The sequence below is a fragment of the Macrobrachium rosenbergii genome, chromosome 41 (genome assembly GCF_040412425.1).
Source record: "Macrobrachium rosenbergii isolate ZJJX-2024 chromosome 41, ASM4041242v1, whole genome shotgun sequence".
Lineage (NCBI taxonomy): Eukaryota > Metazoa > Arthropoda > Malacostraca > Decapoda > Palaemonidae > Macrobrachium > Macrobrachium rosenbergii.
In genome coordinates this window covers 38,083,540-38,107,862 of record NC_089781.1, presented here as the reverse complement: position 1 = coordinate 38,107,862, position 24,323 = coordinate 38,083,540, and the positions used below count along the sequence as shown (strand labels likewise).

At 37.3% G+C, this 24,323-nt stretch overlaps 1 protein-coding gene across 1 annotated transcript in view; it reads right to left on the bottom strand.

Moving 5' to 3' along the window:
* Nucleotides 1–24,323, bottom strand: part of p115 (General vesicular transport factor p115) — a 311,820-nt gene that overhangs the window by 186,555 nt on the left and 100,942 nt on the right. Inside the window, 2 exon segments of the mRNA XM_067084261.1 lie at nt 9,086–9,315; nt 23,837–23,937. Of these exon segments, the coding sequence (XP_066940362.1) occupies nt 9,086–9,315; nt 23,837–23,937 (331 nt within the window).

Here is a 24,323-nt window from a genome sequence, read left to right as displayed (position 1 = left end):
CTGGTGCCACCGAAACACTGGTAGCTGAAGGAATAGATGGAAGTTGGTGTGTGGGTGCCCCAGAGCGAGCGGCTGCATCAGGGTGCTCTGGTGCTTCAGGAAGCTCGGGTGCTTCAGGGGTTCAAAGGCGCTACAGGGTGCTTGGCTGCTACAGGGCGCTCAACCAAAGGTAGCCACTCGGCTACTACAGGACACTCAGAGCAAGAAAGGCGCTCATCCAGCACAGGGCACTTGGCCGAATCCAGGCGCTTAGATGAAGAACTAAGGTGCTTACATGAAGCAGGGCACTTGGAGCCTGAATGAGAACATTTCTTATTTGAAGAGGAGTGTCTGTACACTCGTTCCTGGTGTCCAGGAGAGGAGAAGTGCTCAGGGCTGTCCCACTTACTGCAAGAAGGTTGAGGGCTGAAGAAAGGCTCCCTCAACCTTTTGCTGGACAGCAGAGCAGCCTGATCCTTGAAAGAAGAGCACCTCTTCAGTGGGAGCAACTCGTCAGGAGAGTGCTATTGGCGCCTTCTGCAAGAAGACTCGCCCGAACTAGATGAAAGCTGATGCACTTCCAAGACGCCTTTCCAGCAGCTGTCTCTTGACGCAACCTGGGATGCAACTGGTTGGTCTGATGGGCCAACTGCACATGGGCAGACCCCACTGACCTCCCTTAGGTTACCAGTATGCTTCCTCCCTGGTTCAAGGGAGTATGGCAGTGACCGTTGCCTAAGAGAATCAGCGGGACGAGCAGCCACCCCCTCCACTAACACTTTACTTTCACTTTTCTTATCAAACTTATCCATAAGGACACACATCGATGCCCTTAACTGGGCCACAATACCTACCACCATGTTCAACCTCTGATCGAACTTATTTTCTATGCTGGCAAAGTGATCGGGTTCGGAAGTGCAACAGCCAGGAGAAGGAGTAGGTGGTCTAGGAGAATGAAATGACGTACAGGATGCAGGAATAATAGGAGAAGAGACAACATGAATATCCTTATCACTAGATTTAGGAGTCGTCTGACTAGCTAACTTTTCACCAGCTTTAGCGGCCGCCTTCCTCTTATGGTCTCTCTCCAATTTAACTAAATTAGAAGCCAAGGTCTTCCACTTTCGTTCGTCCCATTCCCTGCATTCGTCACAAGTAAAATTAATTGTACAAACTTGCCCTCTGCAATTTGTGCAAAGGGTATGAGAGTCATAAGTCAGTTTCGTTAACCGGGTATTGCAGCCTTTGCTGCAGTACTGGAAACTAGAGGAGCTAGAGTCAGACATACCTAACTAGCTATCAGGTCAAAATCAGTATAATAGTCCCAAAAAACAGGAATTAATTCTAAACAGCAATGCCATAAGGCTACCACAACAAAATACTTCACCAAATGGGAAGAAAAAACAATTTTCCAAAAACCATGCTGCTTTGTCAACACCGTGTGGACGATACAAGCGGCAGAAGCAAATTGAGCTATTGGCTAGGTTGTTCCTCTATCGTACCCCAAAAGTGGGCGGGATCTTGTCACCTACACAAACAAATGAATCGCTACCACCGAATTCAAAATTCAAGCTGCCGTTCGAGTAGAAACTCTTAGCTAAGTAATTTACTGGGTAAGTTACTTATACAAAAATATGTTATTGAAATTTTGCTGTGCTTACATTAAAATATTATAGTACTGTAATATTTGAAAATTAGTAAATCTGTTTTCATAAAAAAAATGTATTTCTGTACAGTAGTCACGAAAATATACTGTACAGTAAAATGAAAATACTGTGAATCACACATATAGTATGTAGTACATAAGTCAATCATATTTTAGATATGCTCTATGTACTACGTATCATTCTGAAACACTATGATATTTCAAAATCTTACAACACAACAAAATACTATCTATATATAAAATGTACAGTATGTGCAGAATATCAATGTTATGTGCAATACCCTGTATGTATGTATGTACACTGCAGTGCAAATGATCCAGCATCTCTGGCGGATTCGTGTATCTTTTTGTATCGTGCCCTAAGATGCCTCCTAAACGCCCTCCTTCTTCTAAGGTTTCTAGCAAGGAGCCTAAGCACCAGAGATGATACAGGTAATGACCAATGAGGAGAAGGTAGACATGAGTGTTATGTTAAGAGAGGGCAATAGTCACAAATAGCAGCCCATTATGGCATAACATTAAGTGTCGTTGCCTTCATCGAGATGGAATACGAAGAGGGTAGAATGCTTGGAAAGGTCCTTGGTAGAGAAGAACTCGCCACCTTCGTTCATGTACTCTCTATCCCACCAACGGACCAGGATTCTGAATAATTTCTTGGTCTCTAAAAAATTATTAAGTCAGGCAGCTGCAGACAATGATAGATGCATGGGATAATTTTGAGTTAAGAGCCAGAAATTTTTCCAATGGCCTTAATGAACTGATGCAGCCCTATCATAACACCTTTGTGGACATGTTCAATTACCTCAACAAGGTGGTGCCTCCCGAAACCCCTGACAAAGCGCCTCCTGAAGAAGGGGAAGAGGTGCCCTCAGAGGAGTTGTAACTCCTCTACTTTGCTGTGCGGTCATCATCATTTACCAGACTATACAGCTAATTCATCATCATCATCTATAATCAAAATTCATCACCAGTGAGTACCCGTATGATTTAATATTATTATTATTATGTATTATTATTATTACAGGTACCCACTGTATATTACGTATTATTATTTAATATTTAATATTACTGTACTATTGTTTATTTAATATTTAAAATATTACTGTACTATTGTTACTTAATCTTATTACTATTATGTACTGTAGTATAATTATTATTATTGTACATTATTATTTAATTAATGATATTACAGTAAATAACATGAAAATGCAGAATACTGCTCTACGATATGTTCCACAGAAAAATCCGCAAATGGGCAAGTTTCCCGCGAATAATTTATAAATATGTTCCACAGAAAAATTCCGCGAATCACTGAGTCCGTGAATAGCGGGGTTGACTGTAATATGAATCGTTCAACTATCAGCACAATCTTTAAGAACTAGGAGCGAATTATGGAACATGTTAAAACTGCTGTGCCTATGCAGTTAACAATTATAAGCAAGAGAAGGGGGAAGCTGATAGAAGAAACAGAAAAGCTTCTGGGTATCTGGATGGAACACCAGAGACAAAGGTCTGTACCGCTTAGCCTCATGCTGGTTCAAGAAAAGGCTGAGAGCCTTTTTGAAGACTTAAAGGCTACGGCTGGCAAAAGCGCTGCAGATGAAACATTTTCTGCAACCTATGGGTGGTTCCATTGCATTAAAAAACATGCTAACTTGCAATACATGTCCATTATGGTGAGGCAGCGAGCGCTGACAAAGCAGCGGCCAAAAAATTTCCCAAGATGCTCAAGGAAATCATTGATAAGGAAGGTTATACCCCTCAGCATGTTTTTAATGTTGATGAGACGGGACTTTTCTGGAAAAATGCCAGAAAAACATACATCAGCCATGAAAACGATACCAGGATATAAGGCAGCGAATGATAGGCTAACCTCACAGATGGGTGGCAATGCATTAGGAGACTTCAAGCTAAAACTGCTTTCAGTGTACCTTATTGCACTTAAAAAATCACGACGAGCTCTCTACCCATAATCTGGATGTCCAATAACAAAGCCTGGGTGACTCTTGCTATATTCAAAGACTGGTTTTTCCATCACTTTGTTCCCGAAGTCAAGCTGTACTGCCATGAGAATGGGATTCCTTCCAAGATTCTCTTAATCTTGGATAATGCCCCTGGGCACCCACTGTACTTAGATTTCCATCCGGATGTGAAAATTGTGTACGCAGTCCCCGATTAACAATGAGGGTTCCATTTCCAGCCAAGCGCCAATAACCGAAAATCATTGATATCCGGAACACAGTATTTATGGTAATAAATGGTGTTTACAACACCATAAGCTCTGATCAGCAGCAATAAACTGCTTACCAACACTGATACTGATGCCAATAAAATGCTTACCGGCACCAAAAATCATTTACCGACACCAGTAAACCACATACCAATGGCAATAAACCGCCTACTGATGCTGACAAACCACCTAACAACGTCGATAAACTGCCTACCGACGCCAATAAACCGTTTACCGGTGCCAAAAATCTGGTTAACGACGTCATTAGCTGAGCATCGTAAAACTGAAACGCCGTTAACCGCTGCCGATAAGTGGGGACTGCCTGTATTTACCCACTAACATAACTTCACTCCTTCAGCTGATGGATCAAGGCAAAAAAGTCAATTTCAACATATATTACACTCATCATACTTAGGTAAAACATACATGAGTAAATATTCACCAGTCAATGAAAACACCATCATAACAGAGAAAATGTAACAAGTACATATGAGATGAATGAATGAAAATTAATGGCAGACAACACAGAGCAAACAAAGAAGCTAATTCCTTAAAGAGCACCTATAATTACATCTGCACAAAACAAAACCACAATGAAGAATGACAGTGGTATGGCTGAGTATGGTCTGGCCATGTATAGTAGATCATTTGTCTTCCAGGATTTTGCAAGCTACTGGACAGAGTAGGGATACTTAAGATTATTGGGTTTGTATACAAAGTGTGTTTTACTTTGAAAAACATTATTTCTTTTATTGTTTGCTTCTTTAAAGTGTCATAAAATTTCATATCCTATCAGACAAAGACATCTGCACTCACTAGAGTTGGTGGTCAACACACCCAAATTCCACAAAGCACTAACCAGGCCACCACACCCTTCACCATCTCTTCTGTCATTTTCATGGAGAACAAAGACAATCTTTTCCTTTGCACTGTTTGAGCACTACAAGCTTACCTTAATAAAACTCAGAACTCTTCGAAGGACACCTCTACACTTATAATCTCTATAAAGTTTATCAACAAGTAAGTTATAAATACTATTTCTTACTGGCTTAGGCAAGTAATTCTGAAGCATACAGGATTGTTTCTGACAGCAAAGCATTAAAATTGGAGGAATGGCATCCATAGAAGATTAAAACCAGTAACAGCAGCTGGAAAAGCTGTCCCTGCTTCAAAAGAGATCAGGATCCTGTAGCTTCATCGTTTTCCTCATTCTAGCACTTTCCCCTTTTGCACCTGTTGGGTTATTCCCAGCTACATCTACCATAATGGGCAATTAGTTCTCCCAGCCATTCTTTGTGTCTCCACAGTGTCTTTTAGTTCTATACAGGACTTCCACTTAGTTTTAATATTATGAAGCGTTATTGCATATCCTGAATATTATTCAAAATAGGCTGACACTATTAGTTAATGTCTTCTTATCCGTCTTCTTATCCCCTGACACTATTAGTTAATATTTTTTTATCCCCGTTTCTGTCAAACCAACGCAATTATCTCTCTCTTAGAGCCATAGACCCTGTCACTCACAGAACTCCTGGGATCTAAAGCAATTACGGCATCTAGGGTGTGCCGCAAATCAAACCATTCTGCCTAATTTACAATTTAGGCTATGGCAATTTATGGGCCTGTGGTTACAAAAATTAGATTTTTACAACAAAAGCACACAATTTTTTTTATAAACCCACTACTTTATCCCCTCCCCTAAACAGCACATGCGCTGGCCTACCTACTTCCTACTACTTTCAAGGTTTAACATGTCTTAAGAACATTCATCAACCACAAATGTAGGCCACTATAGTAGTGGGTTAGTATGAAAATATTTGGTTCTTTAAAATAACATTTTTCACTTGATAAGTTTGAGATTTTGTATACATTTATCTAAACATGAAGGCAGAATGATATGGCCCCTATATATCAAAGACAAGTAACATGAACACTAAAGAAATGTAATCTTGACAGAGAATACAGGTTTAAAACCATACAAACATGCACTTGCCTAGTTTTTAAAAGCAGGAGGGAAGGCACATGGAAGGTCGGACAAAACAGTACTTTTCAGACTATGTACTTAATGATGTGATGCTTGAATTCTATAAAATACAAAACACTAAAAGAAATCTTTGAAAATAACATGCTATGCCCATTAAATATTGGTTAAAGGCTGCAATAAAAAAAAATATAGCACAGTACTACAAAAAATTAGGAAAAATACAGGATTAAATGAAACAAGAATGCAGAGAGGCTTAAGCTTTTGGCAAAAAGGGCAATAAAGGTTTAACTAGTATGCATGAATAAAGATAGGGTTCAAGGCTCATGAGCATCAGAACAGCTTTTTGGCACTGGTAGCATTTTTCAGTACAGTAGACAAGAGGTCACCAATGACAATGACAGACTTCTTTTTAAATGTATAGTATAAACTTTCCAGGAAATTGGCTTTAATTATATCATCGAAATTTAAAGGCTTTTCCCAACAAGACTTTCTGATTTTTGCAAAATTATACAGCAGCAAATCTTAATACTGTACAGGTTGACCATCACTAATCCAGCAATCACTGATCCAGTTCCATCACTAATCTGGCACTAGTTTTGGCTAGCGCAATTTAAAATTTCCTGGCTAGTGTTTGTTGGCTCTCCTTGTGTGCATTCATACCTACCCTACATACATGATTGTGTTTAGCTTTTGGGTTGTAAAAAAAACTGATACAATACAGAAAATATTTAAATGCCAATCTTCTTCTTTTTCTTTTAACGTGCTTTTATTCCCATTTTTGTATGGGGTAAGCACGATACATTCTTTTGAAGGCCTTTTTGATTTGGCTTTGGGGTAATACTAGCATAAAATATAAATAAGAAAATCATAAGCATAACAACAAATAACAAAACAATCTGTAGTAAGTTCTCCAACACCAGTAAATGAGTTTGTGCTTTCGTAAATACCCGAAATAAGATCGCATTCATCTTTTGGGTTGTAAAAATAAACGAGAAAATACAGTAAAAACCAATGATAACAGCTTAAAATATAAATAAAAAAAGCATAAGCATAACAAAACGAACCAACATAATTTGTAGTAAGTTCTCCGATGCCAGCGAATTAATTTATTCATTAGTACGTACCCTACACACACGATTACATTTATCATTTGGATTGTAAAAATAAAAAAATGAACTGTAAAAATATAAATGAGAATAGTAGTGTGAGATAAAAAAAAGCATATGTGTAACAACTCGAACCAAAACAACCAATAGTAAGTTCTCCAATGCCAGTAAATGAGCTTGTGCATTTGTACCTACCATACACACACGACTGCATTTATCTTCTGGGTTATAAAAGTAAAAAATTAGAAAATGCAGTAAAAATATAAATGAGAACAGCATAAATGTAAATTTAAAAAATCATAAGCGTAACAACATGAATCAAAACAAGCTGCAGCAAGTTCTCTGATGCCAGAGAATGAGCATTCATAAGTACCCTACACACATAATTGCATTTATCTTTTGGGTTCTAAAAATAAAAAAGGAGAAAATACTGTAAAAATATAAATGAGAATAGCATAAAATATAAATTAAAAAATTAGAGGCATAACACGAATCAAAACAAGCTGGTGCAAGTTTTCCAGAGCCAGCAAATGAGTTTGTGCATTCATACGTAACCTACACCCACAATTGCCTTTATATTGTGTTGTGAATATAAAAATGAGAAAATACAGTAAAAATATAAATGAGAATAGTGTAAAATATAAATTTTAAAAATTCACAAATATTACAATATGAAACAAAACAAGCTGTAGCAAGCTCTCAAGTGCCAGCAAATGAGTGTGTTTGGATGTACCCTATTCATATGATTGCGGTTATCTTTTGGGTTGTAAAAATAAAAATGAGAAATTTAAGTAAAAATATAAGTGAGAATACTGCAAAATATATAAAAAAAAATTCCAAGATGAAGATGGGAATCCTGAAAGCCCTTTGACCTCAAGACATGTAAATGTGCTTAGTTGCAAATTCCCGCTCTTCACTTTGGATGCGGCAGGGATGAACTTTCTTGTGCAAGTCAACAGAATTACCTGTATCATTTATTTTGCCTGGGTTTCATTATAATTTCACTTGACTTTCATTTAATGTTTCTTTTCTCCTTATCAACCAACTTGTACACGCAGTTCGAATCTCCAACCGGCCAATGAAGAATAAGAGGAATTTATTTCTGGTGATAGAAATTCATTTCTCGCTATAATGTGGTTCGGATTCCACAATAAGCTGTAGGTCCCGTCGCTAGATAACCAATTGGTTCTTAGGCACGTAAAATAAATCTAATCCTTCAGGCCAGCCCTATGAGAGCTGTTAATCAGCTCAGTGGTCTGGTTAAACTAAGATATACTTTTTTTTTTTGTACAGGCAGCCCCCGGTTATCAGCAGGGGTTCCGTTCCAATGGCGCAACAAGCAAAAATTGCCGATGACTGAAAATCAGTGATCTTCGACACTTTTTCGGTGCTTGTTGGTGCCGATAAGCGCCTGCTGAAAATCACCAATTTTCAGTTACTGGTGCCTCTGTTAGGTATGTATCGGTGCCAATACACAATCATCGGCGCCGATAAACAGAAATTGGCATATACCGGCGCTGAAAACCGCCGATTTTCATCGCTAGGCAAGCGCCGAAAAACAGGATCGCTGATACCCGAGCCCATCTATAACTGGGGACTGCCTGTACCCGGTCATCAGCAGGGTTCCGTTCCTGACAGCATGACGATAACCGAAAATTGCCAACAACCGAAAATCAGCAATAACAGCACTGATCCTCACTTATCGGCAGCAGTATCCGGAGATCAGCGTCGATAACCAGGAATCGGTGTAAAAAATCTGGTTACTGTCATCGCTAGACAACAGCCATAAAACCAGATCGCCGATAACCGAGGCCACCGATAACCAAGGACTGCCTGTACTTATTTACAGGGTATTTTAAAGGGAAGATGAGGTGCTTAACTGTTGGGTTAAGTGTATTCTAAACTAACCACTCAATAATCCAGCAAAATCACTAATCTAGCACCCTGCAGGTCCCAGTGATGACAGATTAGTGATGGTCAACCTGTAACAATAAAGTTGACAATTCTGCACAAGACTTCTGTTACTATGTACTACATTAAAAATCATATAGGCTAATTTTTTAAACAAAATGTTGACATATCAATTACAAAAAAAAAAAAGAAAATTCCATTTGTCTCACCTGGGTGGAGTTGAAGGAGCCATCATATTTGCAAAAAATTCTTGGTTTGGATGACAACCCCTAATCATGTCTGACACAGTAACTATAGTGTCTGTTAATATATCTACTGGAACTCCTGATGCCATAAGTAATGATGTTAGGGCCTGTAAGAGGCCACAATTGTTCATCACTTTCTGACATGAAGTAACAACTTGTGCTGAATTCTGCGGAGCAACCAGGGTTTGAACAAGCTGTAGAGGAAAAAAACTTTGTAAATGTTGATATAAGTAACACATCCATATAAATGCTAAACTATAAAGGAGCAAGAACCAAAAATATATCTGAGATTCTATACCTCTATAAACCTATTTTCTTGTAGAGGGGAGAGAAGTTTAACTTCCTCTTGTATACAATTGCAAGGTTGGATTTCATAAAATAAATTTTTTTTAGCTCAGCTTTTTTATGATTTTTGCATGTCCTATACATTTTTTTTTTTATTTTGAAAAGTGTATCTGGAATGGCTCTAAAACCAATCATCTGTACTACACCAGGGGATTAAATTTATTTACCTGCTCTGATTTTGCATGACACTCTTGTGGGATCAAAATGTTTTCTAACATTAAAATTCATATACACAATTATTAAGAAATAACATCATACAATAATGAATTGCAGTGAAATGTTAAATAACACAAAGTGCAAGTTAGGCCTGATTGAGAAAGTTAAAAATAAGAAGGTGCCTTCACAGGTTATGTCGCCACTATCACAGGAAGAACTTTAAAGTTATAAGAATAAACTTGAAATCAAGAACTTTAAAGTTATAAGAATAAACTTGAAATCTTTTACATTTCCACATCTTTTCTCTATCTACACATTTCATAATTAAAGATGTGTTAAAATAAAGATTCAAATTTATAACAATACACTTAATATTTAACATTTTTCTAGAAAAATCACATAACAGTCTCCACTTAAAGTATGCCAAATTAACAGTTCTTTGCAGCATTTCTTTGCTCCAACTGCATGGATTTCTGCACCTCACATTCACCCACTCTCTTGGGTCTTTTCTTGCTTGGCTGTTAAACTTTAATTAGCCCTTGCTCAAATTTTTACCTCTGTATAAACAGCCATATCTTAGATAACAGACACCTCAGATAACAGACCATTCGATTGACAGACATTCTGCCCAGATGAAAAATCAGCTTCATTAGTGGACTTTGTGCTCAGTTAAAGGACAGACCAAAATGACCAACTGGAACATTTATGCAGTTCCCAGCTGAAACAATGGGAAGGGCACAGTCTGCGCTTGGGTCTTACTCAGTGCTCATCTCTACTAAACTGTTGCCTGTATGTGCCTTGTCTTAATCAAGTGTTAAATACCGAGTACATTAATGGTACTGTCTGTACAGCAACATGGCTCCTAAGATGGCTAGAGATGCCAGCAGGGCAAAGGGAGAGAAAATCTACAGAGATTCAAAAGGAAACAACAGAAAATATGAAAATGACAACCAAGTTATTGATCAAGCAAAGAGGCCATCAAAGCAGCTAATATTGAAGGGAGTGAAATCTGTTGAGAAACAAAGGTTCCAAACAATTGAAGAGGTTGAGAATTTTTTTTTCTAATTTAGATAAATGAAAAAGTTGTCCAGCAATAGTGTTTTTGAGACCATCTTACGTGAGAAGGTAGAACAAATGCAAGTTGACCTCTTGGAAACCATTCCTGGAACAATTGCTGATACAGGTAGCACTCAAGAGTTCAAAGCCAGTTATGGATGGTTTGAGAAATTCAAAGAGAAATGGCATACAAAGGTGAGCATGAGGAGGTTGCTAGGACTGACAAAGATACAGTTGAAAAACATGAGAGAGAGTTCTAGTACCATGTGAAGGCTGAAGGCTTAGTTCCCCAACAAGTGTACAGCTGTGGTGAGACAAGCCTGTTTTGGAAGAATATGACAAACAAGATCTGTATCACCAAAGAGAAGTCACTGGCAAGGCAAAAGCCAATGAAGGACAGACCAACTCCTACTCTGCAGGAATGCAATTGGAGATATAAAAACCAAAGCCAATGCTTGTCTGCCACTTGGAGAACTAACTGGTGTTTATGAAAACTAAGGCAATGGAAAATAAATTAAACGTGATATGGATGGCTTACAGTAAGGCATCGGTAACCAGGTAATTTTTCATTAAGTGGATGAATGAAATGGCTGACCCTACCATCAAGAAATACCTCAAGGAGGAAAACTGCCTCTAAAAGCTTTGTCATGGCCAATGCTCCTGCTCATCCTCCAAGTTTGTGTCTCAAAAAATTTAGTTAACGTTATCAGTGACCAAAAGACATCCTACATTTTGCAATTTTACTTTCTGCGTTAACTACATAAAATAACAAAGTTTGGGGAAAAAAAGGGCAGGGAACAAATAAGGTACACAATGTAAAAAAAATTACAGAAGTTTTAAGTCCCACCAAACAATGTACAATTGGTAGTAAAAGCACCATCATTACCTGTGCCTATTTACTTATTAATGCTTAGCACTCTAATGGTATACATATTCAGACTCATTCAGAATAAGCATAGCACTTCAAATTGTCAGTGTTGTCGTATAGCCTAAACGATCTGAAACGTACTGACCCAAATTGTAGCCTAAGTCTTATGCTACGACACCCAAGTTGCTTAACTCTTATGTAAGTTTAAATTGTGATTATATTAATACATTGCATTGTGTATATTAACTAAACTAACAATATGAACTTACTATTGGCATATTCAATTGTTCCTAGCTCGATGTCCAGCTAGACTGGCGTAAGCAGTGTCTCCATATCACTACCCACTTCTAAAGTACACCTCAAGAAATTCTCCTTACATTTCGATATGCATACCTTCTAAAGAAAGTTTCCCGAAATGTACTTTAAAATGAACAGGAATACTTAAATGGATTTGTAGACACCAACAATTATGACTGCATTCTTGAGTCCTCCATTAGCTACATCCACACTATGTTACAGCAATGAAGCGACTGCCTTCACGGCCGTCTTTGACCAAAACCAAGCCTTCAACTAACTACCGTGCGACAACCAATCCGGTAGTTAAGCAATACTTCAAGTATACTTACACACAAAACAGCTAAGACAACATTTTTTACTACTAAATACAAACAACGAAACATAATATCCTCCTTCTACATAATATGCATTTCCACTTTATGTAAATTTAAAGAGAATACATAAAACTATACCACAACTTGCGGAAAAGCACAATCTCTCTTGTTGAAGTTTCGACATACTTCCCCGCAAGAAAACTTATGCCTATATTATTTACAATAGTCCTGTTCTTATCAATGCCCTTCTGGCCTCTGCAGCTATTTGAGCAGTCCTTCTGCTCGGGCAGATGCTTGACTGAATGTCATCTGTCGGAGGATTAGTTTCCCTTATCTCCTGCCACAGCTCTAGGGGGGTATAATTTAATTACAGGTCTCATAAGCTGGCTATGCCATTCTTAGAGTAGCCACTCTTGGGACCCTGTCTCTCCCCATGTGTAACTCGATCACTTGGGTCAACTTCCACTTGCTCCTTGGCCCCTCGTCATGAATGACGACAACTTCCCTTATCCTGGGCCAATAGCCATGCTCCATTCCTACTCGATGGGTCTCTCTTAACGTTGTTAAGTATTCCCTTTCCCATCTCTTCCACAAGTCGTCACACAACTTGGATATATATAGGAATACTTTTCTCGGTGAACTCTCTCCGTCCGTAGGTAGGGTCACCGGAGATCTCTTCCCAATTTACTACTTCTCTTGGGAAGGACTTGAGCTTTCATCCAAGGATTAAGTGGTTAGGGGTTAAAATTTCCAGCTGACTCAAATCCCTGGGCATGTAACTTAATGGTCTGTCATTGATAATTCCTTCCAGCTCCACCAGCACACAGGTCAGTTCCTCAAAACTGAGCAAGGCTTGGCCTACAATCTTTTTTAGGCATGACTTCAGAAGTCATATCAGCCTTTCCCATGTAGCACCAAAACATGGTGCTCTCGCTGGAATGAACTTCCAGTTACACTTTATATCTAACAGATATTCTTTTACCCTGGGATTCTCTGACATGGTCTTAAGGTATTCTGATGCCGCTACAAGCGTGGTGGCGTGTCACTCAACACAACATGAGTGCTGGGAAACCTTTTCTGCTACAAAATTTATCAACTAGCTCCACATGTATGCCTCTGGTTATCGGGCACGTAAATAGGATGATATAAGCCTTCTCAGGCCTTTGTCCTTTTCCCTTAGTCCATAATGCACTGGTGTAGTCCACGCCTGTGGTAGTGAATGGTTGCTTACAGTGCATCCTGAACTCAGGTAATGGAGGAACTACATTGGGCCTATATGGCCTCCCCTGCATTCTCCTACAAATAGCACAATGGTGTATTATACTCTTAGTTAGTTGCCTTATCTGTGGGATCCAGAACTCCTCTCTGACACTCTCCACAGTGGCATTTACACCAATATGAGCATTAGCATCATGATGTTCTTTAATAATTACCCAAGTAACATAGCAACTCTTCTGCAATAGTATGGGAAACTTAAGATTCAGGTAACTGTGCGTGTTCTAGTCTACCCTTACACCTTATTACCGCGTTGTCCAGGTAAAGATTCAACTGGTATGCGAGAGCCAGTTTTGGTTTTCTTACCCCCTTCATCAAACTCTCATATTCCTCTTGGAAATATTCTCTCTGTATGATATGGCAATGGTCTTACTCTTTGCCTCTTGGAGTTCTTCCAAGGTCAATTCACCATGCCTCTTCATACTGACTGAACTCCTACAATCATTCAAAAATCGTAGGATCCGTGCTGTGGTCCCATAGTCCTTTTTAACCTTGCTGAATCTCTCCCAATTCAGCAAGTGAGTACAGGTTGACCATCACTAATCCGGCAATCAGTAGTCCGGAACAATCAGTAATCCAGCACAAATTTCGGCTAGAGTAATTTCTAATGTTTCCGCACTAATTTTCAAATTTCCCGGGTCGCTGTGCTAACTCGCTCGCCGGCCGCTTCGATTTTGTGGCGCAGTGTGCTGCATCAACAAACTCGTAGCCTAGCCTACATTATACTGAACTCTATTCACATATTAACAGTATTATACAAATATCAACATAACAAATGTGCATCTTTTTCATGGATCTTGTAAAAAGTTATGCTTTACTACATTGTTTCCAATTGCATATATTCTCATATTGTTTTTGTACTGTAAACTGCAATCAATGTTTTGTTTTGGGAATCGATATCACTGTGTTTATTTCGCCGCATTTAACTAAGTTCAAAGCACTTTTCTTGCTTCTAGTTAGCGAAATGAATATGGATACTTTATTTACAGGCAGTCCCGGTTTACTAGTTGGCGTTCATATGGCTTTTCAAATATATTCATCAGAAATTATTTTATTTATTTGGGGTTTTGAAGGATATTTTTCATAATTTGAAGGTTTTTTTATGTAAAACTTAATAATGCAGTGTTTTAATCGTTTCAATATAAGCATTAAATGATTTTTGACATCTGACGTTGTGAAATTAATTTGGGACAAGGATATTTTTTTCATTAATATATGACGTTGTGAAATTAATTTAGCTATTTTTTCATTAATATATGAATTCGCGGGCGGCTGGCGTTTTGGGGCATGTTTGTTTTGTGTAAAAAAATCAAGATTCCGTTCGCTATTTTCTCTTGATTTCATCATAATACAAGCTTTAAGTATTTATCTTTTATCGGCGTGAAAACAGAAGTAATTTGTATTCTTTCATGCCCAGTAGTTTTGATTAAAATACATTCTCTCCAATTTTATTTATGGTCGAGTGTCATCCATGTTGCCGATGCACAATAATTTATAGTCATTAGCAGCTTGAACATTGTTTTCTCAGCTTCAGCTACAACTTGCAGCTTAAAGTTACTGTAGCAGTATATTTCCCTGCTGATCTTTTCTCCAAAGCGAATAAGGGTATAGTGTAAAAAATATCTCAGTCCTATTGTACAGTACTTAATGTCATTTGTAACATAACTACAGTAATTGTGTATTACCATACGATGGTTGAAATACAAGCAAAACAGTTGTTATCTGACACGATTATTAGCAAAACAACAGTTTCCCATTCAGTTGTTTATGGCTCTACGCATTTACGCAAGAGTATAACGTTACTAACAATACTTTTATTCTCTTTTACTTTTTTAACTAGCAGATGGAATAAAGAGATGGAGGAAAAGAAGTTGGTCTATTGTAAGTTAGTCTCTCTCGCTGCCTGCGCCTGCACAAAATCTAAAAATATTTCCTAAATATTTTCGTATCGGTATTAATTGCTAACCCCATTGTAAACTCGAAATATTGTAAGTCGAATTATCGTAACTCGACCACTACCTGTATTTGATAATTGTCTTTTCTTTATTAACCAACCTGTACTGATTTATGGGATATTTTAATTCTAGGATGAGGTGCTTAGCTACTGTGCTTTGTATATTCTAGCCTAATAAATGACTAATCCGGCAAAATGGCTAATCCGGCACCCTCTAGGTCCCAATGCTGCCGGATTAGTGATGGTCAACCTGTATTACCATTCAGGTTGTCCCTTACAGTATGGACCAAAATGTTCTCTTCCCTACCCTGTACAAGTGATCCACCAACCCATGACCTATCTATTGGCCAAGTGGAATTTTTTAACCAAGGGGGTACCTCCCATCAGAAAGAACTATCCAAGATCATTTCTGTCCTTTTCCCATGTGTCAACCAGTCATTGGGATTATCATCTGTAGGCACATTGGACAAGATCGCCTCTGGAATTAGAGTTTATTTCCTATACTATTCTTCACAAACACAGGGAGAACACTTTTCGATACTAGCCAACTTTAATGTCCAACCAAACGAACAGTTCCACAAACTCATCCTTCTCAAAGGATTCTTTAATAAATTTGGCCATTCTTGCTGCTAGCAACAATGCCATCAACTCAAGTTTCGGAACAGTTAATTCTTTAATAGGCACTACACTTGCCTTTGCTGTCATTAAATGAGAGTTTTCATTCTTTACTCTATAAGCTACACAACCATATGCTGACTCACTGGCATCGCAGAATATGTGTGTGAATCCCCCTTTCCTAGGCTAGTATTCCTAGGAAAGGAAATACCAAGACATTTTTCTGTCTTTGGATAACTCAACCCACTGGTTCTGTAATGGATCTGGGAGTTGTCCATCCCAATCTAGTTGTTGCTTCCACAAATTCTGCAGGTATATCCTTGCCTAAAACTGCAGTAGAACTTTGAGCAGGTCAGCTGTTATACGTGGTCTCATCCACAAACCATCATTAAAGCTCAACCCACTTTTCCCCTGTCTAACCAAACAGTCAAATATTATCCTAATAGGGGTTGTTGCACTGTCCTATTTAGCACCATGAGGTGCCAAGAAATAACAGTCTTCTGTTTTAAAATATTCCACTCTCTCTACGAACCTTCTATCCTCCTGATTCTCCAGGATTTTCTGGTAGTGTTCTAGATACTGAGTGTTCTTCTGAGACTTGACACACTGTTGTTTTAATCTGTTTAAAGCCAACCCAAAGTTGGAACTTAATCTCCTTTTATTGCCTTTCCAAGGCAATGCCACAACATACTGTTTGTCAATTTCAGAATAAGTTATGGTACTCTAAATGTTCTTTAATACCATCCGTTCCTGTTCCGTTATTTCACTGCAGTTAATAACTAAATGATCCAAACTCCACAAACTTTCAAGATCTTCCCTTGGATCCTTTAATTGAGTAGCCCCTTCAGCCATAATTATGTTGTCAGTTGCCAATTTTAAAATGGAAACATGAGTCTCCTTGGTGGGAAGAGAACTGCATGTTCCGGTTACCATGTAACCAAATATGGTTGGTAGCAATACTAAATTTTCAAATTTTCTAAACCCTGGGTGTAAGATGTTGTACATATTGTCAACCCCTATTAACAATTCAATAGGTGATTGCTTCTCTATGGGTAGTTCAAAATCTTTATCAGCTAAACTGATTTTCATTTTACACAATGACCTTAGGTTCTTCTTAATGCCAAATTTCTTTGTATATTCTGGTAGCTCATCTACCATTATACAATCCATATTTATTAATCTACCCTGATGAGGTACAACGATGTTCACTATCTCATATTCCTTAACTGGTGTAATAGTTAAGTACCCTGTCAATGTTATGTTTTCAACTCCCTTGCTTTTATAGTGGAGTCCCTCAAGAGCAGATTTCTTTATAAATGATCTCTGGGCATAGGTATCTAACAACCCTCTTTTTTGCACAATGCAACCTTTTTTACCTTTTAGGGTTATTGTGGCTCTAGGTAAGCTCAATTTCCTAGTCGTCTTAGTTCCCTGTCTGGTATTTGTCAAAGAGAGAGTTCCAACTTGTACCCCACCTACCTTTGATTTATTTGGCTGGTTTCTATTACATATAACACTATGATGTCTTAACAGTGCAACCATTGTTACAACCTTGCCTGTCACAGTCGGAACTAAAGTGTTTACTGGATGCACATATGAAACACAAACCCAGAGCTCTGAGTCGTTCAATCTTTCCTCCTCTGGTTACATAAGATTTACACAATGTATCCATATGTGGTTGCCTCTGCAAAGTGCAGATCCTTTAACCTGGTTTACCTTGGCTTTGTTTGTACTTTCTTTAGGCCTTACCAATGTTGTTTTTGGTCTCACAGATTCCCGTTGTTCTACTGAGAAAGCAGATACCATTGTCAATGTATTAGCCTTTGCTGTTTCAGTCTGTGGAAAAGCCCCCAAATTGTGTATTTCTTCAAGATATTTTTTAAAGGTGTCAAATTTCAGTCAATCTTCTCCACAACTTCATTTTATTATTTCACTTACACTACCTGGTAGTTTGGTGTAGAGCAAGATGGTATATAATTCACTCCGATTCCAGTTTTTCACTCTCCAATGATCTTATGCAACATTCGAATTGCGCTCTAAAACCTTGTAGCGATTCTGCATCTGCCTTGGGAGTCTCAGTTTGGAAGAGTTTTCTAACTAAACACAACTTGATTTCGTCTTTTCTGCCATAGGTCCCTTTTAACCCTTAAATGTCGAGCTTCTACTTACGAAAGTGTCTCCCGTATGCCGGCGGCGTTCGGGAGTTAGCGCCGAAGCGGAAAAATAGTTTTTTTCAAAAAATCACAGCACGTTTAGTTTTTAAGATTAAGAGTTCAATTTTGGCTCTTTTTTTTGACATTGCCTCAAGTTTAGTATGCAACCATCAGAAATGAAAAAAATATCATTATCATACATAAATATTGAAATATATGACAGCGCAAAAAAAAAATTTCATATATAAGTGTATACAAATCGTGCCTGAGCAAAACGGTTAAAGCTAATGAGTTATTTTTTTTCTTTGTATTGTACGCTAAATTGCGATGATTTTGGTATATAACAAATTGTAAAACGATCAAAGCAACACAGAGAAAATATTATCACAAAATGATGCATGAATTCGTAATGCTCTGACGTAAAAAAAAAGTTTTTTTCAAAAATTCACCATAAATCGAAATATTGTGCTAGAGACTTCCCCTTTGTTGCAGAATGAGGGTAATTGATTGAATATTACTAGACTGTAAGCGTTTTAGCTTACAATTGCAGTTTTCGACCATTTCGGTCGAGTTAAAGTTGACAGAAGGTCGAATTTTTTCTATTTATCGTGATTTATATGACAATATTTCCAAACTGATAAAAGCTACAACCATGAGTTATTTTTCGTTGTATTCTACATGAAATTGCACACATTTTCATATATAAAACTTTATGTAACGACTAATATAAAACGGTGCAAACATTACGACTAAGTGACAAAAGAATTTCTGAGATGTTCGGCCGAGTTACCACGTGGACGTAAGGAAAAAGGTTTTTTCAAAAAATTCACCATAAATCGAAATATTGTGCTAGAGACTTCCAGTTTGTTGCAAAATGAAGGTAAATGATTGAATATTACTAGAATGTAAGAGTTTTAGCTTACAATTTTGTTTTTCTACAATTTCGGTCGAGTCAAAGTTGACCGAAAGTTGAAATTTTGGCACATTGTGATTTATATGAAAATATTTCAAAACTGATAAAAGCTACAACCATGAGTTATTTTCAGTTGTATTCTACATGAAATTGCACACATTTTCATATATAAAACTTTATGTAACGACTAATATAAAACGGTACAAACATTACGACAAAGTGACAAAAGAATTTCAAGATGTTCGGCCGAGTTACCGTGCGCGGACGTAAGGAAAAAGTTGTTTCAAAAATTCACCATAAATCGAAATATTGTGCTAGAGACTTTCAATTTGTTGCAAAATGAAGGTAAATGATTGAATATTACTAGAATGTAAGAGTTTTAGCTTACAATTGCATTTTTCAACCATTTCGGTCGAGTTAAAGTTGACCGAAGGTTGAAATTTTGGCACATCATGATTTATATGAAAATATTTCAAAATTGATAGAAGCTACAACCATGAGTTATTTTTCGTTATATTCTACATGAAATTGCACACATTTTCATATATAAAACTTTATGTAACGACTAATATAAAATGGTGCAAACATTATGACAAAGTGACGAAAGAATTTCTGAGATGTTCGGCCGAGTTACTGCGGGCAGACTTAAGTAAAAGTTTTTTTCAAAAATTCACCATAAATCGAAATATTGTGCTAGACTTCCAATTTGTTGCAAAATGAAGGTAAATGATTGAATACTACTAGAATGTAAGAGTTTTAGCTTACAATTGTGTTTTTCGACCATTTCGGTCAAGTCAAAGTTGACCGAAGGTTGAAATTTTGGCACTTATCGTGATTTATATGAGAATATTTCAAAACTGATAAAAGCTACAACCATGGTTTTTTTTGTTGTATTTTACGTGAAATTGCGCACATTTTCATATATAAAACTTTATGTAACAGCTAATATAAAACGGCGCAAAAATTACAACAAAATGACAAAAGGATTTCTGAAATTTTCGGCTGAGTTACCGCGCGGACGTAAGAAAAAAGTTTTTTCAAAAATTCACCATAAATCGAAATATTGTGCTAGAGACTTCCAATTTGTTGCAAAATGAAGGTAAATGATTGAATATTACTAGAATGTAAGAGTTTTAGCTTACAATTGCATTTTTCGACCATTTCGGTCGAGTCAAAGTTGACCGAAGGTTGAAATTTTTTGTAGTCGACATACGGTACGTCCGCTCGTCACCCGACAGACAATTTTAGCCGACTTACGATACGTCCAGTTGGCGTTTAAGGGTTAACAAGTTCACTGCTTGCAAATATTTATCACCTTCTAATTTAAAACCAGATATCAGTTCCAGAGCCTCACCTTCCAATAGGCCCTTCAGATAAGAAAACTTCTGTATATTTTCAAAATCAGTACGTTGGTGCACTGATACTTCATAAAGTTCCCAAAATGAATTCCATTCTGTTACATTACCACCAAAATGTTTGAGGTCTAATTTTGGTAACTTCACAGTAGCTTTAACAGGCGTTATTAGTGCACTCACAGCTAGAAGACTCATGATGGAGGAATTTAGTCTTTGAATTTCAGTGCCTACCTTTAGGCTATATTCAGCTTGATTCATAATTTGGTCAGGTTGTTCTCCAGATCTGTTAGATTTAATATTTCATTATCCAGTTCCTGGACTTTCTGTAAATATTCCTTCAAGGAGTCTCTCAATGAAGAAATACTATTGATATCACCTGCATCAATAGTAGTTTCAACCTTCTTTGACCAGTTAGTTATCACAGACTTAAAACCCCGTCTCCTCTTCAATTCTCCTAGGTCAGACATCTTAGCCTATAATTTACCAACACCTAATATACAAGTTCCTAATTACTAAAAGTGTACAAACCGCCAACTCCAAAAAATAATATATATACCGTGTTAGCAAATATATTTAAAAGTTGACTAAACATTACACCAATTACATATATATGTGCCCTTGACTACACATATATATATACAATGCACAACAGGGTTTATTCCATATTAAATCTCATTCAAGTATCTTAAAACTCACCATAAATTTTGAAAAAAAAATTAATATTTCCTTTCCATTACCTACAATTTATAAAGGAAAAAATGAATTTATGAAGTGGAAATGTGTCAACCATCATTTTGCCTAACCTAACTTAACCTAATTCCTGGGTTGGCGTAAGCACAACCTGGTACAATATTTACCAATCCTGACTAAAGGCATAGGCATCAGCTGCTTCACATAAGTGATTCGCTAGTGTCTTATAACTATCATACTGTAAATGCACTCTATCACTGGCAAAGTCTCTTTCTATTAACTGATTGAAAACAAGTTATTTCTCGGTTTCTCTTCAATAATTGGTTTAGTAGATTTTTTCGTGCTCGATATCTATCCCTAGGGATGTTTCTAGGAGCATTACGAATCTCTACACTAATTACTAAAACCTTACAGTTATAGATACCTTCCAATCTCTCTACTGGTCCTAAGATCTTATTTTTTATTACTTTACTGACCAATTCTGGATCGTCATCATTAACATCAATATTATTTCCTCCGATGAACAGGATAACGATATCTGGGGCATAAGCTGTCAATCTGATCACTAACACAGGATCCAGTAGGTTATCGCACACTGCTCCTGATTTCCCAAAAGTGCGATAATACAAGGGCTGTTTTAGTCTTACATCACTTTTACTACAGCAACCTGTCATAAAATGACTGAGATGTTTTACGTGAGAATGCCCTATCACAGCAACCTTTCGCTCTATGCGAAATACATCAGGATAGGCCATAGCCATTTTCTCAACTTTATTTTATTAATGTGCACCAATTGAAAAATACAAAAAAAAGAAAGGTAGGTTCAAGTTCCCAATGAGTTATTATCAAAAGTCAGGCTACAGTTAGGCTAGGCAATGATTGAGTTTATTCTACTATGCCATGTCGGGCTCGGCTAACATGCGACATTCTAATATGGCCACCACCATCAGCCAGTCATGTCTCTATCTTTATCGTCAAATATCACAACAATCCTTAAACTTTCATAAATTTTAACTATATCGATCTCTAATACAACAACCACTCACTGTAATCCTTGTCACGGCACCATTTTATTCCGACTCATTCAGAATAAGTATAGCATTTCAAATTGTCAGTGTTGTCGTATAGCCTAAACGATCTGAAACGTACTGACCCAAATTATAGCCTAAGTCTTATGCTACGACACCAAAGTTACTTCACTCTTATGTTAGTTTAAATTGTGATTATATTAATACACTGCGTTGTGTATATTAACTAAACTAACAATATGAATTTACTATTGCCATATTCAATTGTTCCTAGCTCGACATACAGTTAGACTGGCATAAGCACAGTCTCTATTTCACTACCCACTTCTAAAGTACACCTCAAGAAATTCTCCTTACATTTCGATATGAGCATCTTCTAAAGAAAGTTTCCCAAAATGTACTTTAAAATGAACAGGAATACTTAAATGGATTTGTAAACACCGACAATTATGGCTGCATTCTTGAGTCCTCCACTGGCTACATCCACACTACGTTACAGATATGAAGCGACTGCCTTCATGGCCATCTTTGACCGAAACCAAGCCTTCGACTAACTACCGTGCGACAACCAATCCGGTAGTCAAGCAATACCACAAGTATACTTACAATCAAACACACGAAACGACTAAGACAACATTTTTTACTACTAAATACAAACAACGAAACATAATATCCTTCTTCTACATAATATGCATTTCCACTTTACATAAATTTAAAGAGAATACATAAAACTATACCACAACTTGCGGAAAAGTACAATCTCTCGTCGAAGTTTCGACAATACAAGCCTGTCACAGCATCTAATCTTTCCCAATACATATACAGTACAACAATTGTAGACTTCAGATGCCTGATTTAAAAAAGACAACTTCAATTTACACAGGAATATCATCAAGAGCCCATCTTAATTATTTAAATACTAAAGATAATTTACATAAATTAATTGAACACGGCAAGAGAAACCCACTACTGTATCTAGAATCTTACAGGACTTGTCAAAAGGATTTGTTCCAAAGGTGAAAATTAAATTGAGGTTAAGTTGGAAGACAAAGGGAATGGATGAAAAGTAAAAGGAAGAATGCAATGTAGCTGGAGATGAAGGGATGCTACAAAGAAATTTTAGTACTAATTAGTGCACCAAACAAAGCATACTGCATACGGTAGCCCAATGAATTTTAAATGCATACTAAGCCAGTTTATCAGTAATATACAGTACAGGCAGTCCCCGGTTATCGACAGGGTTCCGTTCCCGACAGCATAATGATAACCGAAAATCGCCAATAATCGAAAATCTGCGATAACAGCACTGATTCCTGGTTATTGGCGCTGATAACCGGTGATCAGCGTCGCCGATAAATGGCGATCAGCACCAATAACTGGTTATCAGTAACAATAACTGGGAATCGGTGTTGAAAATCCAGTTATCGTTGTTGCTAGACAAGCACCATAAAACCGTATCACCAATAACCAATGCTGCCGATAACCGGGGACTGCCTGTAATATAAAAGAAAAATTTTATTACTACATTCAAGATGTGATTAACTCACAAACACATGTTCCAGGTTCTTGTACTACCTTTCTATTTGGAAAGTATGTTCAGTAATGACCCTGGAAAAACCAACATGCAAATTAAAAGCAGCAGCAATCTTAGGGCTTCATATCTAAAGTCAAGTTAGACAGAAAAAGACTAACATACCTGCAACATGTAATGAATATTGGTGACTTTTTGAGCTGACCAACCTTCCTTTGAATCAAGAGGATGTGTAAAGAATGAAGTTAAACGCTGGATGTAACTTCCTGCAAAAGTATTCAGAATATTGCATAGATCAAACCAATTTATCAACACATGATAATTATTTTGTATAATGCATGGATCAGACTTATTCCTTTATAGATCATGATGATTACATTTCTAAAAAATAATTAATTCTGAAATTGATCTGTACAGATACAGTACACATTTTTTTATAAGATAACAAATTAATCATAACTAGCCTCTTCTGTGTAAAACAGACCCAGCTACACAATAAGAGCTGAAAGATGAAATGTTCCACTGTGCATGAACAGCCTGCTGTACAACATTCTTCAGTGTCACTCCAACTGCATCAGGCATGTGATGCATCCCATATCTACATGGAGTTTTCATCTAGTTTTTTGGTAATTTTTCCCTTTTTCATGCCATT